Source organism: Lactuca saligna, chromosome 2 (assembly GCF_052625555.1).
Source record: "Lactuca saligna cultivar CGN05327 chromosome 2, ASM5262555v1, whole genome shotgun sequence".
In the NCBI taxonomy this organism is placed as follows: domain Eukaryota; kingdom Viridiplantae; phylum Streptophyta; class Magnoliopsida; order Asterales; family Asteraceae; genus Lactuca; species Lactuca saligna.
The window spans coordinates 98,189,202-98,209,224 of record NC_136418.1 but is presented as its reverse complement, the minus strand read 5'-3'; the positions used below and the strand labels follow the sequence as shown (position 1 = coordinate 98,209,224).

Genomic DNA, 20,023 nt, shown 5'->3' with positions numbered 1-20,023 from the left:
AAATAGTATTTGTAGTATGTAAAAGTTCGTGATGTTCTCATAAAACTATACCTATTATAGTTTTCTAAAAGTGTGTCTCGTTTGTATAGAAATCCCTAGGTGAAATGCTCGCTTGTTATGAAAAGTATAATTTTTGTAGTGCCTAAGATGGACACATATGCATACAGTATAAGCAGAGTGTTTGATTTATACATATATAACAACATTTTTCATTTCAAAAGATATGATGTTATCGTGATATATTTTGCATACGAAAGTTTCCCTATAATAGTTATAAATCACATATGATTCTGTTGATAAAAAGTTTATAATGAAACTTCATATAACACACAATAATAATCGAGTGTTTTCCTTGTATTCCCCCCCCCCCCCCTTAAAAGCATGCAAAAATACTTATAAAACATTTAAAAGTTTGAATTATAGGGGTATGAACTCACTTGATTGATTGAAGAAAGCGTGACGAATACCGAGCAGAACTTCTACTCAAGAAAGCGGATTTATCGGGATTCTCGGGAATCTCGGGAGCGTAAAACCTTCTTCCGAACTTGGATATGAAAACCAGGACTTTAGGATGGCTCCGAGGGTTGAAACGCAGAGCTTCAACGCAAGAAAGGAAGGAAATCAGCAAAAATGGTAGGCACCCTCGCATCCCTTTTATAGGGGCTGAAAGCCTCGCGTACGCTGGGCGTACGCTAGTACGCGACGTCAAGGATGACCGCATCCTAGGTCGAAGCATCGGAGCGACGTGGAAGAATTGAGGCCGAGCATCCGAGTACGTGGGGCGTACAAGGGTACGCTGGGCGTAACCTGGATTGGTCCGATCACTCCTCCTTCGGATAATACCGGATTTTGAATTTAATTTATATTTTAATTATTTAGAAAAATTCAAACATTCATATCTTCCTCATATGAACTCCGCTTTTGACGTTCTTTATATCCACGCGTAGGTGAGACTACGATCTACAACTTTCGTTTAGACTCCGTCGGCTAATTTTGAATTTATTTTTAATATTATATTTTTAGTAGGTCGGGACAGGAAACGTCCGTTAAAGTTCCATAACTTCTTCATCTGAAGTTCGTTTTCGTCAGATTTTTTACCATTGCGCTACTATTGTTGAGACCTTCGATTCTCATTTAGTTTGTGTCGGTTAAAAGTCCATCGATCTCTATTTCGAGTTTTTTAGCTGTCTACTGCTATATCCGTAACTTAGAAAAATCATAACTTCCTCATACGAAGTCATATTTGGACGTTCTTTTTATGTACTTTTACGGTTTAATGATATCTAAAACTTTCATTTAGATACCTAAGGATAAAATTTATTGTACTGAAACTTCGCATTTTACGTCTATCAGTGTTGCCGGTTTTGCCGAGAATCTTCAGTTGGTCATAACTTCTTCGTTATAACTCGGATTCTAGGGTTCTTTATATGTACGAAAACCTTGATACGATTCCTACCACTTTATTTAACCCAAATAAGATTTTAGGTAAGTTCAATTTTTACCTATATTTGACTGGTGTCACATTTCATTGTCTCTAAATATCGGGTTGTCACAAGTTGGGAGATTACCTTGTACTCACCGAGTCGGCTCATGCACTCGCCGAGTCCTATGAACTCCAGGACTATGGCTTATCCCAATAAGTGTGCGTTACTCCCATCGACCCTCTAAAACCTTTCTGACACTCAACTGGGTCTCTTTGAATCATAACAGAAAAGGGAATTCGAGCCTCGGACTCGTCGAGTCTCAAGAACAACTTGTCGAGTCGAGGTTGTCCATGTCTTTCTCGATTTCTGTTGTACAACACATGACCAAAAGATAGATCTAAGCTTCTAAGATTGATCTAGCATGTAAAGTTACAAACTTTACATGCATGCATGGGAGAATAAGCTCAAAAGGCTCGAAAAGAACCTCTTAAAATTAGTCCTGGCAATTGGGTTGGGTTCGGGTTGGCGGGTCACGGGTTCGCGGGTTGGCGGGTTAGAATACATTGACCCAACCCAACCCATATAACCCGTATAAATATATGGGTTCGTGGGTCAGTGGGTCAAACCCAACCCATATAAGCAATTTAATAAGCAACACATTTTAAAATGAAATTGAAAAATACAAATAAAATGAAGTTATAAAGTCTTAAACATTCAAAATAAAGTCATAAAATTGTAAATAAACACATTAATGCAAAGTGCAATTGTTCAAACATATCCAAAAATCAAATGCGATAATTTGTTCATGCTACAATTTCCATTTCTTCCTCCAACATCGACTTCTTCAAGATCAAATAGAAACAATATGCAAAATTAAATTTATGATATTTTAAAAGCTACATAAATAATTATAAAAAGAAAGAAAAAACTCACCAAATGTCCACCTAAAGTATGTTGGAATTTGTAGCCTCCGTATTGTCTTCGTTGATGTTCAAATTCATTACAATTTGGGTTAGGTTGTCAACAGCCACATTCAAATCAACTACACAATGAATAGGAAAAAAAATTAATACAAAATTTTAGTTAATATGAATAAATTATGAAATATTACCTTTTTCTCCAAACAACCAATCCCTAGTACAAACCAAAGCTTCAACCACATCAGGCTTCATGGAACTTCGATATTCATTCAGAATTCTTCCACCAAGACTAAAAGCCGATTCAGATGCTACTGTTGAAACGGGAACACAAAGTATATCCATAGCTAATTTAGCTAATTCTGGATATCTATATTGTTGGGCTTTCCAAAAGTCAAGCATTTTAACAGAAGAAGTTCTTTTAGCTCTTGGCTCAAGAAGGTATACATGCAATTGACTTGTGGTATTGGAACCCGAATCATCATTATCATATTTTTCAAACTCCTATAATTAAAAATAATATATATAAACCAATTAGTAATTTAGTATATTTAAAAACTAAACTATAAAAGTGAATTTAATGATAATTAAAAATTGTGATTTACCTCAAGAATGTTGTTTTGACTAGAATCTCCCCCAACATTACTTTGTCTAATGTTGTCATTGCTCCCTTGATGTGATGTCGATTCGAATGTGGTTGCATTTTTTGATGCTTGCACATATTCATCATAAAGTTCATAAAGGCCACTCTCAATAGCCTTAAATTGTGATGAACCTTCTCCATAAAGTTTTTTATAGCAAAAGTCAACAAACGTTAACTTATATCTAGGATCAAACACCACGGCTATAGCTAACAGAAGATTAAAATCAGCCCAATATTTGTTGAACTTATTCCACATTTGAGTAGCTATTTTATTCATATACTCATCCAGACTTTTCTTCTCTTCAACCAACTTCAAATGTATTCCAAAGATCTGAGGGAAATACAAATTTGAAGTAGGATGAAGAGATCCTGAGAATTGAAGAGTAGCATCATAAAACACTTTCAGAAAGCTACACATTTTCTCAACTCTTTCCCATTCATCAGAGGATGGACAATCTTGAAAGTTAGAATCACTCAAACTAAGATGCGAAAACACTAGTCGCTAATAAAGTGCACAAGAAAGCATCCTATAAGTGGAATTCCACCTAGTAGGAACATCTTGCATCAAAGCTTTATTAGTGTCCAAAAGATTTTGTGAGCAACATTGAAAAAACCTTGTTTTTCTTGCTGACGATCCTTTGGCATATTTCACACATTCTCTAACTTTTTCCACAGCAACATCAATTTGTTTCAACCCATCTTGAACAATCAAATTAAGAATATGGGCACAACATCTCAAATGAAATAACTTACCATCATATACTAAAGAATTCATCAAAAGAAATTGATTCTTAAGCAATCCAACGCAAACATCATTGGAGGAAGCATTATCCAAAGTGATAGAAAACAACTTCCTTTAAATTCCCCAACTTTTTATTAACCCACTAATCTTTTCCGCAATAGCAACACCGGTATGTGGAGGAGGAAATTCAGAAAAATTTAAAATCCTCTTCTGTAAGACCCAATTGCTATCAACATAATGGGAAGTCAAACTCAAATAACCATATGTAACAATAGATGTCCAAGCATTAGAGTCAAACATATTCTACTTGGACATTTAAGCAACTCGCCACAAAGTCTATCACACTGACTTGTATATAACTTTTTGACATCTGCCTTTGCTGTGTTCCTACAAATATGACTGGCATTTGGTTCCAAGTATTTGCAAATATTTCTAATTCCTTCATATTCAACGAAGGATAATGGAAAGTCATGTCTAACAATAGCTTCAATCAACAATTCCCTAAGTCTTTCCTGACTAAACTTTGGAGTTCTCATATTCATTACACCTTTGCTAGAAGAAATCATATATTGACCAATTTGTCTAGTATTATTATTTTCACATTTTGTTCGATTGAGAATTAGATTACTGTTACCGCAAGCACTATCTGCTTGATATTTTTTACCACATTTTTTGCAAACACAATATAGGATTCCATCTGGTGTTTTTCTAGGTAATTTAGTAAAACTTTTCCAAACATCAGAACTTGTTGTCCTCGTTTTCCTTTTCTTTGTAGAAGTAATTTCAATTCCTTGAGAGTCATTTGGTGCTGCAACTTCTTTAACTGAATCATCACTCTCACTTTCTTCATTGTTACCCTCCACATTATTGTCAACAGTGATATCTTCATTATCCATAACTTACTAGAAAACCCCAAAAGAAATCATCAATTATCTAACAGGTTAGAAGCAAAGCAATTAAAAAAAATACAAGTTCTGATCAGTGATCAATATGAAAACATCACAAAAAAAAAACAATGGGTAACAAGTTCTGATCAGTGATCGATATGAAAACAATTCAGCAACCAAAAAACAGAACTGAAGCAACAAGACAATATACAAACAAAAAACAGAACTGAAGCAATTAGTCATAATCGGTACATGATTTCTGCTAGCAACAGGTCAAGGTTCGGACTTGCTGTGTTCGAGTCTTAGAGATTTAGGCAATAATCAAACAAATCCCGATTATTGTCTCAATCATTCAATCATTCTTATTGATTAGAAGAAGAGAAGAACACAAGGTTCTTAGGTTCGGATTTGCTGTGTTCGAGTCTTAGAGATTTAGGTTGTCACAATGTTACTTACCGGAAGAATCAAGGATGGAGGTGTTGGATTAGTGTCTAAGTCCATAACTATTTTGGTATGTACTTGACCCGATGGTGCATGGTCCTTTTGGGTTGCCTTCACCAAAGCAACTTGATTGGAGAAATAAATAAAGAGAGAGAGGTTATTATGATTTATTAATATGTAATAAGAATAATATATTAAAGGAGAAATCATATTTGTTTAATTAATATTGGTCAATAATTAATTAGAAATTAGTTTTGTGATCAAGTGTAATTAATTAAACTAGAGGGGCTGAATTGTAATTATGTGATAGTTACAAAATATGGTAATGGTTATCCTAAATATGGGTTGAACGAATTCAAGGAGATAAGGATCCTTGAAATCATCTAAAGGATAAAGGATAAGGGTTTTCAAGGCTTATCTTATGGTTGCTTTGTGGATAAGCAACTAGATAAGGATAATGACTGAAACCCTATCTCTACACCTATATAAAGACCCTAAGGCCTTAGAATTCGTGTACTTGTTCCCAAGAAGTCCTAAGTACGAATTCTAACCTCTCTCCTCTCTCTTTATACCTTCTCCATTTGCTTTTGGTGTTTGTAAGCCATTAGAGGAGTGACACTTGTGACTCTAAGCCTTCCAAAGTCAATACAAGGAGATTTGGGATTGTTATTGCTACATAACAATCAAGGTAATATTATTAACCTATTCTTATGTTAATATGATTACTTATATGCTAGAATTAGGGTTTCTTTATGTGTTCATAATGTTGTGTATCTAATAGTGAAAACATAGATCCAATGCTAGGGTTGCATGTTCACATAGGATTGTTTGTACATAACCAATCAGTGGTATCAGAGCCTTTGGTTAACTTGTTTTCAATTAGTTTATTCATTGTATGAACTTGACATATTAGGTTTTATTGCCAATAAACCCTAGGAGGCTAGGGTTTTTCGAGATTAGGGTTTGCAAACCCTAATTTGCAAGAGTTTGAATAAGATCTTCAAATCCTTTCCTTAAACCCTTAAATTTCGAAATCTAGGGTTTGTTATAATCCCTTGATTTTCGAAATTTGCCTCCTCCCCAAGATAAGATCCTAATTTTTTGGGATTTGGATTATCCCATATCTTGTAATTATCCTCTAATTGTTATATACGGTAATTCAAGATCTTGCATTATCCATCCATATTTTCGAAATCTATATAGATATTTAAGGGATTAGGATAACTTAAATGTCTAAATGGTAATTATCCTCATTATTTAGATAATCCCTTATGATTTAATAATTAAATTAATAGTTTAATTCAAATTAATTATTAAATCAAGAGTTTTAATATTTAAAATTTTAATGTCGTAAATTCGAAATTTTAAGATAGATTAAAACTAAATTGTTTTGAAATGTTTCAAAACTTGCCTTCAAGTTTTGGATTTTAAAAGTTGATTAAAAAGGTTTAATTAGGAGTGTTAAATTCTAAAACCCTAGTATTGTTTTGAAAAGTTCAAATCACACCCTTATGGTTTTATTAATTAATTAAGGTGTATAATTAAAAGAGATTTAATAAATCCATAAAAGTTTTGGTTTGCAATTTAATTGAATTAAAGGTATAATTATTAAATTTGACCACATAGTATTTTAAAAGTATGAAATGCACCCTATATTATATATATAACATTAAAAGTCTAACATTATGTATGAGTAAAAGTCAGTCTTACCATTAGTAGGCCTCATTCACTAAGCTGGTCTACAAGGGGTGTTTAAGGAAATTGCCTATAAAATGGCGATTGAATGGGTATCCACTCTTACCCACCGCACTCTTGACTAGTGGAGGGTCGTTAGCCGAATGGGTAGGATAGGACGAAACCTTCCATTATAAGTATGATGAAATACAAAGTAACTAAATGTTTTTCAAATTCCTAATCTTAGTTATTTAGGCAAAAGTGAATTGATGCAATTCGATGAAATTACACTTTGTGCCCTTGCGAAGACGTTAGTGGAGCGTGTGTGGTTTACCGGCACACTAAATGGTTCTAAGCAAAGGTTGCAAAGGGTGACTCAATGTTTGTCATAGTTCGGTGGAGCGTGTGTGGTTTACCGGCACATCGAATAGGTGACTGTAACATGTGAGGGCACCATGTAATTTTGCATGGTTATTCACATCCGCTTTGTGATCCTCGACATCCCAGTCACAAACAAGAGGGGCATATCGAGATTTAAACATGCCATTGAATGTTCAATGAATCTCAAAGGATCTACGAGTTTTCATAGATTTAAAACTTAAATTTCTTTTTCGTTTTTCGTGGTGGAAATTAGTGAATCGTCATTCACTTACCTTCAAATATTCTGCAATTAGGGTTACGGCATCCCTCTCCCGAGTTGTAGAATATTGTGTTGGGTCCTAGCCTTAGTATTTAATTTGGGTGATTTACTAAGGACTCAATCTATCAACTAACTTGAATTCGTTTTTCTCCCGTTTTGTAGATGTCAAAGTTCGACAACTATGGTCTTCCCAAATCCCGTGGAACAAGCATTCCACATGAAGATGATATTCCATGATTCAATCGAGGAACAAGAAATCATGCTTCACTTCCTCCTCCTCCTCCATTTATTCTCCCTAACCCACAAATTCAAAGGCTTGAAAAGTTCAAGATCACTTAAGCCCTTTTGGCAAGTGAACATAAAGAAGGAAAGTCGGTGTGTGCACACGTCCTAGGGATGAAGTCACACATTGATAGGTTAAGAAGGTTGGGATCCGTTGTCTGTGAGGAAATGGCTGTTGATTGGGTTCTTCAGTCACTTCCTAACTCATATAGTGAGTTCGCAAGAGAGTACTATATGATAGACCACGACGTGACCCTTATAGATTTCACATATATGCTTATTGCTGCTGAATCAGCAATGGTTTGGCGCAATAGAAAAGCAAAGTTGATTGGTGAATCTTCCTTCAAGACCTCTATGGATATAGACAATGGCAATGAAAGACATGCAATGATCGAAAAGTTTGATCACAAGAGAAAGGCGATGTCTGAAGTAGTTCCATGTGTTGTTCCAAAAGAGTCAATTTGCTTTTATTGCCAAGAGAAGGGGCATTGGAGACGAAGTTACCCTATTTACCTAAGAGATCTCAGAGATGGGAGAGTAAAAAGTATGACCACGCTTCAGGTAAAATCCATTATCTAACTCCGTTAAGTTCCTATTCATTGATTCTTAATACATGATGTGATAAGATTGCATTTGAATGTTTTGCAGGATCGGTGAAAAGAAAGGAAGCCTGATAAGAGAGCAAGATGAATCTAATCACAAGAGATGGATCTTGATCGCATGGACTTGAAGATTGGATTTTTAGCTTAGATAGTTATGATAGAGTTGTTAGAAATTTTCCTTTTACATAGTTTTTCAAATAGATTTTGCATTGTAAGGACAAATGTTTTTCCGCTGCTTTTATAAATAAAATAAATTTTGTTTGACTTATTTATTTATTTGTTTACTTCCTTGCAATGAAATCGTTATGAAAATTGATGTTTGCATATTTCTACAACGAATGGATATGATTCTTAGTTATGTTATTTATGGAAATGTCGAGAATTTACCAAATAGGGAGAGTTTCTCATCGCCCAAAGTTTCAATTGGACTGAAATTTGGAATCACGCAACTTGGTTGCATGATGAACGAGAAATTTCATATTTGGAAATTAGACAAATCCGTTGACAAAGTGTCAAGTGAAGGACTAGGAGATCGAGTACACAAAGTTGCATGTTGATCAAAGTCCACCATAAGAGTAACAAAGACATTCGTCATGATTTACTAAAGGTTTAGTAAATATGATTATGCTTATAAGATTAAGTGTAATTCTGAATTGATTGAAAATGTTTAAATCAATAGCAGAACCAATAAGAAGAGTCAAGTAAGCAGAAAGATAAAAGTTTCTCCATTCTAAGAAGAAGGGAGAGTACCTTTTATGCTTTATGATAGGTCTTAATGATTAAGAACCATATCACAATTGATCCTCTAAGTAAGTCTTGGTACAGTTGTATGTCCAAGAAGAGGAATCAAGGATTGAAAAAATGGTTAAATCAAGAAGTCTATCATACTTCGTTCCAATAACAAGTCTTAAAGTTAAGATTGTGACAATGAGTGAAAAGTTTTAAAGGTTTATACCATTCATCAAATGTGGAAAGTTGCGATGTCTTGAATAAGACAAAGACCGACTAGGACCAATTTATGAAGTGTTTTGATAAAAACTACACTAACTCTTGAATATTTGTTTGTTAAGAAATGGTTATTGACAAAAGAATTTTATATGTCAACGAGTCAGTGGGAGTCTTAATGGTCTTGAAAGGTTTCAAGAACAAATCAAATAAACCTTAACGATCATCACTAGCACACGAGTTGAGGTTTACAACCTATCGTGTTGACAATATTTTGATTCTGTGCAGTTCCAATTGAGTTAATTATGCATGTGAGTCCTATGAGTTCTCATCTTGAATGCATAAAAGGCAAGGCACCTTAATCAATGAAAGGTACATTGATAGTAAAAGGTGAGTTGCTTAACTACTTGGAAGACGTGGTGGGCAGCTGTGCTACCATAAGGCAAGAAATCAAGATTAAGAAAGTTCGGTCCATATGAGTTTGAATTTGTCATAAATTTTTTTTAAAATTCACATGGATAGGAACATATACACCATTGAAATCTAAGTGTCATAAGATTTCCTCCTTCATGAAAATGATTGTGAGAAAATTCTTTCACTAAGAAAGATTTTAAGAAGATAGTGATTGTAAAGTTGCATTCTTAAATTCAATTATGGTTACGGTATCCCTTTCCATGATTTGAATTGTGAGGTTTGGCAATTAGTCTTAATAGTTTAGACACACATATGAACTATCTAAAGCAAAGGTGTATAAGCTTAAGAGGCCTTGATAAAAGATTATCAAAGCATTAAGTATTAGAAACATGGACTTAAGAAATTCAATAGGTATTGTTTTCTGAAAGTTAAGATGTTTGTGAATACATGTCGAAGCTAGTGGGAGCATAAGTGTTATGTTTTATAGTAATCATCATGATAGTGGGAGCATAAAAGTTATGATTGTATGATTATTATGGAAAGTATTGCAAGTTGGCAATATTAATTATAGAAAAACAAGAGTTATACCTTGCAAAGTCGTAAGGGTTGTAAAGTTGTTTTGCTATAATTAAGGGAGAGAATATTATGCTTCATTTCTAATCTAAAGGCTTAGGTTGAGAAATGTTAATAAACTTAGCCAAAGGTACATAGTGTGTTCTTAAAATTTCGATTATGATTACGGAATTCCTTTTCACAATTCGAATTTTGAGAACATAGCAAATAAAACATTGTGCATCGTGTCCCATACGCTTCGGCTATAGGATCGATTACAAATACTTTAATGTTTGACCATTCTAAAATTTTCCAAATGTCCAGCGCATTTAGAGGGAAAAGGGACTAGAATTGGTTTTGACTAAAATAATTAAACAACTATCAAAGGACGATTCGAAGTTCTACGAGAATTGGTCGCTTGTGCGTGGTTGGAAGTATAGTATTGGAAATTATGGAAATGTTTCCATATTGGATGGACAATATCGACATCATTACGAACATATAAGATTCTATTAAGAATAAGTTGTCATATGGAACATATGGAAGCGTGTCCATATTTGGAAGTAAATATTGAAAATCTATGTCTAAATTAGAAACTTTTATGCAAAAGGATGTTCAAAGGAATGTACTTTGAGTGAGAGACATCATATCTAAGGAATTGTCTTGTAACAATCTACGTTAGAGAACTTTGTAATATCATTGGCAATAGTCTTTGTGACTTTGGTGCAGTAACATTACGAAAGGATCGTTGCATAAAATGTTAGAATCTAGCATATTCTATAAGTGGCAAGAATTTGATATTCTTAAACTTATGAAAATAGATTTGGAATTGTGAAATGAGAATGATTGGAAATGTATGCAATTTGTCTATTCGACAAAAGTAAGAACCATAGGTAAACATTGTGTGCATGCTAGGAGCATGGGACAAGTGTAATAATTCAAGTAAGAAGTTGATTACCCGAAACGACAAATAATGAGTAATCGATCTGGTGATAAATAAAAGGTGTTTTATTTATGCTCAAAGGGTTGAGGCCATATGGGATTAGTATTATTCTTGTGTTTCACTTTGCATGTTTTAACTTCCAGAATAATTGAGTTTATTAAGAATAATCGAATTATTCAAACGGGCCACAGTCGTTCATATGTTGGAAGTAGATATGAATGAAGACTGTCGTGAATGGTGTGTGGATTGTCTAAAAGAGTATTAGACATAAGCAAATGTTTGCTGCAACGTTCATGAGTGCTTATGAATATGAATTTGAGCATTGGATTAAGCCCACGCTCACTTGGATCACTCCATGGATTGTATCACAAGTGATTGGTGAGACGATAACATCTTATATTCTTGAAACCGAGATGTGTGAGTTGTATCTTGCAAATCGGTAGCACATTGATAATATGTAAACACACTTTTGGTGTTATAAAACATATTTTTGTGTGTGATTTGGTTAGTGAGTGCAAGCAAGCATTGTATCAAAGTTTATGCGTTCCTTTTATTCAAAGAAGGATAAAAGCGATATCTTTTGGGCCCTCGATGGTATAGTGATGACAAACGTAAATGCTCGGCCGGGCTAGGGCCAATTTGATTTGTTCAATTAGTCTGTCGTCATAAATCGGGAATCGAGATATAGTACAAAGAGAATGATTAGAAATCATATCTCATATGATATCTAGAATGGAGGAATATATGATCCCTTATCTAAGGACACGCGTATCTGATTGGATCAGAGTTGACAGCGGCTTTGGAAAGCTACGATTGCAGATCAGGATCTGAAGTCATACGCAGAATAGTTATTAGACTTATCCAAGTGGGAGATTGTTGGATTAGTGTCTAAGTCCATAACTATTTTGGTATGTACTTGACCCGATGGTCCATGGTCCTTTTGGGTTGCCTTCACCAAAGCAACTTGATTGGAGAAATAAATAAAGAGAGAGAGGTTATTATGATTTATTAATATGTTATAAGAATAATATATTAAAGGAGAAATCATATTTGTTTAACTAATATTGGTCAATAATTAATTAGGAACTAGTTTTGTGATCAAGTGTAATTAATTAAACTAGAGGGGCTAAATTGTAATTATGTGATAGTTACAAAATATGGTAATGGTTATCCTAAATATGGGTTGAACGAATTCAAGGAGATAAGGATCCTTGAAATCGTCCAAAGGATAAATGATAAGGGTTTTCAAGGCTTATCTTATGGTTGCTTTGTGGATAAGCAACTAGATAAGGATAATGACTGAAACCCTATCTCTACACCTATATAAAGACCCTAAGGCCTTAGAATTCGTGTACTTGTTCCCAAGAAGTCCTAAGTACGAATTCTAACCTCTCTCCTCTCACTTTATACCTTCTCCATTTGCTTTTGGTGTTTGTAAGCCATTAGAGGAGTGACACTTGTGACTCTAAGCCTTCCAAAGTCAATACAAGGAGATTTGGGATTGTTATTGCTACATAACAATCAAGGTAATATGATTAACCTATTCTTATGTTAATATGATTACTTATATGCTAGAATTAGGGTTTATTTATGTGTTCATAATGTTGTGTATCTAATAGTGAAAACATAGATCCAATGCTAGGGTTGCATGTTCACATAGGATTGTTTGTACATAACCCATCAGGAGGTGGGTTAGCGACTTAGCGTTGGACAACAGTAGCACTGGAAGATGAGAGTAGATGACAGACGGCTCTGTCTGCGATTGTACTCTGATGATTTAGTGCCAATCGAGTGATCGACGGAGATGAGACTTGGGAGACATGAATTCATGAGCAATGCCGGTGAGTTTGGATTTTGGATTTTGCCAATTTGGAGTTTGATGTTTAGGGGCTAGGGCACCGGACACGCACACGCTAAGTCGAGTAGTTGACTAGAAGTCAAGTCCAGCATATTAAAAAATCAAAAGTGATAAATAATTAAATGTATTTTTTAAACCTAATATATATATATATATATATATATATATATATATATATATATATATATATATATATATATATATATATATATATAATCGGGTTGGCGGGTTGACCCGCGAACCCAAACAGGTAACCCAACCCAACGCATTAAATAAACGGGTTGGCGGGTCAAAAATCTCAACCCAAACCCGTTTATTTTCGTGTTGGGTCAGTTTCGGGTAACGGGTTGGGTCGATGATTGCCACACCTACTTAAAATGCATGGGGATTTCTAGGGCCCCAACGTCAGCCACTTTATGCCTTGTAGTCCCCTAAGGACCTTGGATCTTGAGTCTTAGCCTCAACCATCTTTTCACTCATGGTTGGTAATCAAAAGTGGCTCCTTCAAGCCCTAATTCACCCCAAAAATGGATCTAGAACATGAAGGAGCAAGGTATAAGCTTTATACCTTCAAAGAACTGTAAATAATGCACAAGCTTAAGATCTTCTGTTTCCCCCTTGGTTCTTCAAGCTTTTCCTTCCTTCTTGTGATCACAAACCACCAAAATCCACCAAAGAGGACTTAGATCTTCACCAAAGATGATTATGGTTTGATATAAGGTGTTATGGGAGCATAAGGGACGAGGGAGGCTGAATAAGATGTTTAAATAGGGTGTAAACCCTTATATTAGGGTTTTGTTCAAACAGGGTCTACTCGTTGAGTCATGCCGACGACTCGACGAGTTTGCCACTTAAGCCACAGGTCCAAGTCGCTACTACTTGACGAGTTGGGCCATCAACTCGCCGAGTATCAGTCCAAATTGTGAAAAATACTTGAATACAATACATACCAAGTGTTGGATAAGGTGTCTAAGTCCATAACTATTTCTGGTATGTACTTGACCCGACCCGGCATGATCCATTTGGGTTGCATGGCACCGTGCAATTGGATAGACTAAATGAGAGAAATAACACTTGGAGATTATTAATATATTATAAGTTCTAATATATTAATAATATTATTTGATTAGTTTGATCAAGAATTATTTTAGAATTAATTATGTGATCAAAAGATAACTAATTAAATATATGGGTTGATTATGTAAATCATCCATATCTTGTATAGTGGGCTAAGAGGCTCCATGGATTATCAAGTTGGGTTCCACCCATAGGATGCTCCATGGATGCTCCATGGGAGTTACAAACCCATGGATCATGCAAATGAAGAGTCATGACACATTAGGGTTTAACCCTAGATGTGTCAACACTATATAAGAAACATGTTCTCCACCTAAAATCGGCTACACTAAGAAACAAGAGGGCTTGGCCGATTTTTGAGAAGTGTGTGTTCTCTCATAAGTTCTTCCAAGAGCATTTGGTGTTGTGTGAAGCATTTGAGGCATCACACTTGGGGTGCTAGGCTGACAAGGTTTCAAGGAACACAAACAACAACAAGGTAAGTTATTCTATCTATACTTTAAGTTAAAATTGTTCCCCATGTATGCTAGATAGGAATATAACCTTGTAATTCAACTTTGCATGATAATTAGACAAACATAGATCCAAGGTTATTAGGGTTGCATGTACACTTAGGAAGTGTTAGAATGCTCAAAACCCATCAGTGGTATCAGAGCCTAGGCTTGTTTGCTTTTTATTTGTGCTTAAAAGTTGAAAAAAAAAGTCGAAAATCTTGCTGTCTACGAGTGGACTCGTCGAGTCTATAGGGGGGACTCGGCGAGTTCACGTGTATCTTCAACCAACTCGGCGAGTAAATTCATGCACTCGGCGAGTAGGATCGGCTGATTGCAGAATTTCGATTTTAGTTGTTGGAAATGGACTAGAAACATTACCCTAAACTGTTTTGGTACTTGAAAACTTGTTTTGATGGTGTAATGTTCTTTCTAATTCATTCACAACAACTAGTTATCAAAATTACAAAGTTTTAAATGTAATTTTTGATTGTGTTCATATTCATGTTCTTGTTCTTATGATGTTTTAGATGATCATAGGAATTATTTGTAACCTATGTGGTAGATTAATTCTTGATCATAATGTGTTTTAATGGAGTCCATAACTTGTCCTCAAGTTATGGAAAACCAAGAGTCACACTTGAATTAAAACCCTTTAAACAAACACAAGAGTTAGAAAAATTAGGAGTCTTCATTTTATTACTCTATTAAACTCATAAGTTACAAGAAATGAAAAGTTTTGAAAGTTACAAAACTTGCCCTCAAGTTTTGGAACAAGAAAAGTTAAGTTAAAACTTTAAGTTCCAACCCCTAGAATTTTAAAAGTTAAAATTCAACCCTTATACTTATATTATGATGATTTAATAATTATATATATATATATATATATATATATATATATATATATATATATATATATATATATATATATAAGAATAAAGTCGTCTTACCGCTAGTACGCCTCATTCACGAAGCCGGTCTATAAGGTGGGTATAAGGTTGTTGCCTATAAAATGGTGACTTAATGGGTGTCTACTCTCACCCACCGCTTGCTTGACTGGTGGAGGGTCGTTAGCCGAACGGGTAAGACAAGGACTTATAAACTCTCATTCAAAGTATGATGAATATTATAAAGTAACTAAATGTTTTATTAAATTCCCAATCGTAGTTACTTTAGGAAAATGTGAATAAGGTGCTAATCCATGAAATTACACTTTACACTTTGTCTAAGTCGTTGGTGGAGCGTGTGTGGTTAACCGGCACACTAACTTGGACTTAACAAGGTAGGTAAAGGGTGACTTAAGGTTTATTATAGTATCGGTGGAGCGTGTGTGGTTTACCGGCACATCGATTGAGTGATAAACTTTAAGGGTACCAAGTGATTTGCATGGTTACTGCACACCTCATTTTGTGATCCTCGGTATCCCAGTCACAAAACTTGGAGGGCACTCTCGAGATTGAAACATGCCTTTGAAAAGTTCATTGAATCTCAAAGAATCTAGGAATTTCTAAAAACCCATAAAAACCTAATATCTAATATTTCGGTTTTCGTGGTGGAAATTGGTGAATCGTCATTCACCTACCTTTCAAATATGGTATAGCTTAGATTACGGCATACCTCTTCTAAGTTATATTATATTGTGATTGGATCCTAGCCTTAATATTACATTTGGGTGTTTTATTAAGGACTCTCTTAAATCTATACTAAACTTGTTCTCCTCTTTCAAATGTCTTCAAATAATGCTTCTGGCTCGAATCCTAATGGCTCCTTTACTCTTATGAGTTTGTGTGGGAAAGTCACCTTTGATGGATCCAACTTCCATGAATGGATCAGAAACATCAGGATGATTACCCGCTACGAGGACAAAGAATATGTCCTTGACAAGGAGCTTAAGGAGATTGATGAGACCACTACAACTCCTCAGGAGATCGCTGACTTTCAGGCACATGAAAGGGATGCTACGAAAGTAGCATGCATCATGATGGCCACAATGACAGCAGAAATCCAAAAGTCCTATGAGGATTTCTACCCTTATGAAATGCACCAAGATTTGATGGAAAGATACCATCAAAGTGCACGACAAGAGAGGTACGAAATCATCTGCTCCATGATAACAACCATGATGAAGGACGGGGATTCCGTCACGAGCCACATGCAGAAAATGCAAAGGTATGTGGATCGATTGCTGAAACTTAATGTGAACCTCCCTGAGGAGCTAGCAATAGATATAATTTTGCGCTCCCTACCATCGTGCTATGATCAATTCCGCATGACATATCACATGAATAAGGAAGAGGTCACTCTCAGCAAACTTCAGGGACTTCTCAAGACTGCAGAAACAGGTCTTAAGGGGAAGTCGGTTGCTATCACTCCTACTCCAAACTCAACTCCAGTTTTGGCAATCGGGAAAAGTCGAGGGAGGAAGAGAAAGAGATCTTCGAAGGGTACCAAGGCTCGGACCCTTGATGGCTCTTCTTCAAGTGGAACCAAGAAAGGTTTCACTACTCCTTCTTCTGACCCAAAAGAGGCTGAATGCTTCTATTGCCATGAAAAAGCTCATTGGAAGCAGAACTGCCCAAAGTACCAGCAGGATGTGAAGGATGGGAAAGTCAAACCCAACCATGCAGGTATTTACACTATCATTTCTAATAACTCACCCCATTCGAAATCTTGGGTCCTTGATACCGGTTGTGGTATTCATATTTGTTGTGACTTGTAGGGACTAAGAAGAAGTGAGGATGTGGAGCAAGGAAGAATAAAATTGATCATGGGGAACAGGAAAGCTTCACCTGTCACCAAGATTGGAGTTTATACTTTATCGCTAAGTAGTGGGTTTAGTTTAGATTTGAATAAGTGTTGTTACTCGCCAGGAATGGCAAGAAATATTATTTCCTTTCATGCTTTGTACAAACAAGGGTTTACCTTTTCGTTTAATAATGAAGTTGGTTCTATTGATGCTTTCTTTAATAATGTTCTTTATTTTAAAGCATTACCTTGTGATGGTGTGTATGAAGCTGTGTCTGTTGTAGATAACTTAGGAAATGATGTTTTGTGTATTGATTATACTAATAATAATAACTTGGATAAAGCATCATTATGGCATTATCGTCTTGGACATATAAGCAAGAAACGCATAGGCCAACTCCAAAAGGATGGAGTCTTGGAGTCGTTTGACCTAAAGTCAAATGATAGTTGCGAATCATGCTTACTTGGAAAAATGACAAAGTCACCCTTCACAGGCTCGTGTGAAAGGGGTGAAGGTTTGTTGGACCTTATACACACGGATGTGTGTGGACCATTCAAACATGCCACAAGGGATGCTAATCGTTATTATTTGACTTTTACTTATAATTATAGTAGATATGGATATGTCTACTTAATCAAGCATAAGTCAGAGACTTTCGAGAAGTTTAAGGAATTTAAACAAGAAGTCGAGAATCAATTGGGCAGGAACATTAAGATGCTTCGATCCGATCGAGGTGGTGAGTATCTTAGTTCAGAGTTCCTCGACTATCTAAGGGAATGTGGGATTGTCTCACAATTGACACCTCCCAGGACACCACAGTTGAATGGTGTGGCTGAGAGGCGTAATCGAACCTTGTTGGACATGGTTCGTTCCATGATGAGTCGAGCTTCGCTACCAATCTCATTCTGGGGGTATGCCTTAGAGACTGCCGCCCATATCCTTAATCTAGTCCCTACAAAGAAAGTTGCCAAAACTCCTCACGAGATGTGGACTGGTAAAGTACCTAAACTAGACCACATCAAGATTTGGGGTTGCGAGGCTTTCGTGAGACGCGAGACTCATGATAAGCTCGAACCTCGAAGCGAGAGGTGTATTTTCATCGGCTACCCACAGCAATCCTTTGGTTACCTCTTCTACAGACCTAGTGACAATGTGGTCTTTGTAGCAAGAAGAGGAGTCTTTCGAGAAAGAGAGTTTATAAGCCAAGGAGACAGTGGGAGGCAAATTGATCTTGAAGAAATTCAAGAGTCAAGTGGTGATGGAACTTCAAACTCTAGCCCTCAACTTGAGGAGGAAACTCCTGTTGAGCCAATTGACGAATCTGTACCTCTGAGGCATTCCACGAGAGTTAGGAGTGCACCTGAGCATTACTATGGATTCCATATTACTGCAGAAGGTGAGACACTTATTAGTGATGAAACACTAGTAAGTCAAGATGACCCTAACAGCTACGAGGAAGCCATGGCAGGCCCCGAGTCTGCTAAATGGAAAGAGGCTATGGATAGCGAGATACAATCCATGTATGACAATCAAGTTTGGAACTTGGTTGAGAATGTACCAGGTCGAAAGACTGTAGGGTGCAAATGGGTCTTCAAGAAGAAGACCGACATGGATGGTAAAGTACACACTTATAAGGCTAGACTGGTTGCAAAGGGCTTCTCTCAGATTCCTGGAGTGGATTATGATGAGACCTTTTCTCCGGTAGCCAAGATTAAGTCTATTCGGGTTCTGTTAGCCATAGCCGCATTTCATGACTATGAAATTTGGCAAATGGATGTCAAAACCGCTTTCCTTAATGGAAAGTTGGCTGAAGATGTTTACATGAGTCAGCCAGAGGGTTTTGTCAGCAACAAGTACCCCAATAGAGTGTGTAAGCTTGAGAAATCCATTTATGGGTTAAAGCAAGCACCTCGCAGATGGAATCTTTGCTTTGATGAAAAGGTCAAGGAATTTGGCTTTTCTAGGAGTGAAGATGAATCTTGTGTGTATGTCAAGGCTAGTGGGAGTATAGTTAGCTTCTTGGTATTGTATGTGGATGACATACTACTCATAGGAAACGACATTCCAACCCTGCAGGAATTAAAGTCCTAGCTTGGAAAGTGTTTCGCTATGAAGGATCTTGGTGAAGCTGCCTATATTTTAGGGATAAGGATCTTGAGAGATCAGAGTAAAAGACTAATTGGACTTAGTCAAAGTACCTACTTGGATAAGGTGCTGAAGAGATTCAGAATGCAAGACTCCAAGAAAGGAGAGTTGCCCATCCAGAGTAACGCCAAACTGAGTAAGACACAAAGCCCTAGCACTGAGGCTGAGATAGCACAAATGAGTCGAGTACCTTATGCTTCGGCTGTAGGATCGATCATGTATGCTATGACGTGTACTCGACCTGATGTAGCTTTTGCCCTGAGCATGGTTAGCAGGTTTCAGGGGAACCCTGTCAAGGCACACTGGACTGCGGTAAAGAATATTCTCAAGTACCTACGAAGGACTAAGGATTGGGTCCTTACCCTCGGTGGAAGTGATGACTTGAGAGTTGAGGGTATATTGATGCTAGCTTCCAGACTGATAGGGATAATTTCCACTCTCAGTCGGGCTGGGTCTTTACCCTAAATGGAGGGGCAATTTCTTGGAAGAGTTCCAAGCAAGAGACAGTGGCAGATTCTACTTGTGAATCAGAGTATATTGCAGCTTGCGAGGCGGCAAAGGAGGCGTTATGTCTGAGGAACTTCATTGGAGACCTTGGAG

At 36.3% G+C, this 20,023-nt stretch overlaps 1 protein-coding gene across 1 annotated transcript; it reads right to left on the bottom strand.

The window, feature by feature from the left end:
- Positions 1-2,368: 2,368 nt before the first annotated feature.
- On the bottom strand, positions 2,369-4,622 carry LOC145029905 (zinc finger BED domain-containing protein RICESLEEPER 2-like). The gene is made up of 5 exons (XM_078978349.1): positions 4,076-4,622; positions 3,599-3,746; positions 2,947-3,463; positions 2,536-2,845; positions 2,369-2,466 (listed from the first exon to the last, which is right to left on the bottom strand). The coding sequence occupies exons 1-5, from the start codon at positions 4,620-4,622 to the stop codon at positions 2,369-2,371; spliced, it is 1,620 nt and encodes a 539-aa protein (XP_078834475.1).
- Between the last annotated feature and the right edge of the window lie 15,401 nt (positions 4,623-20,023).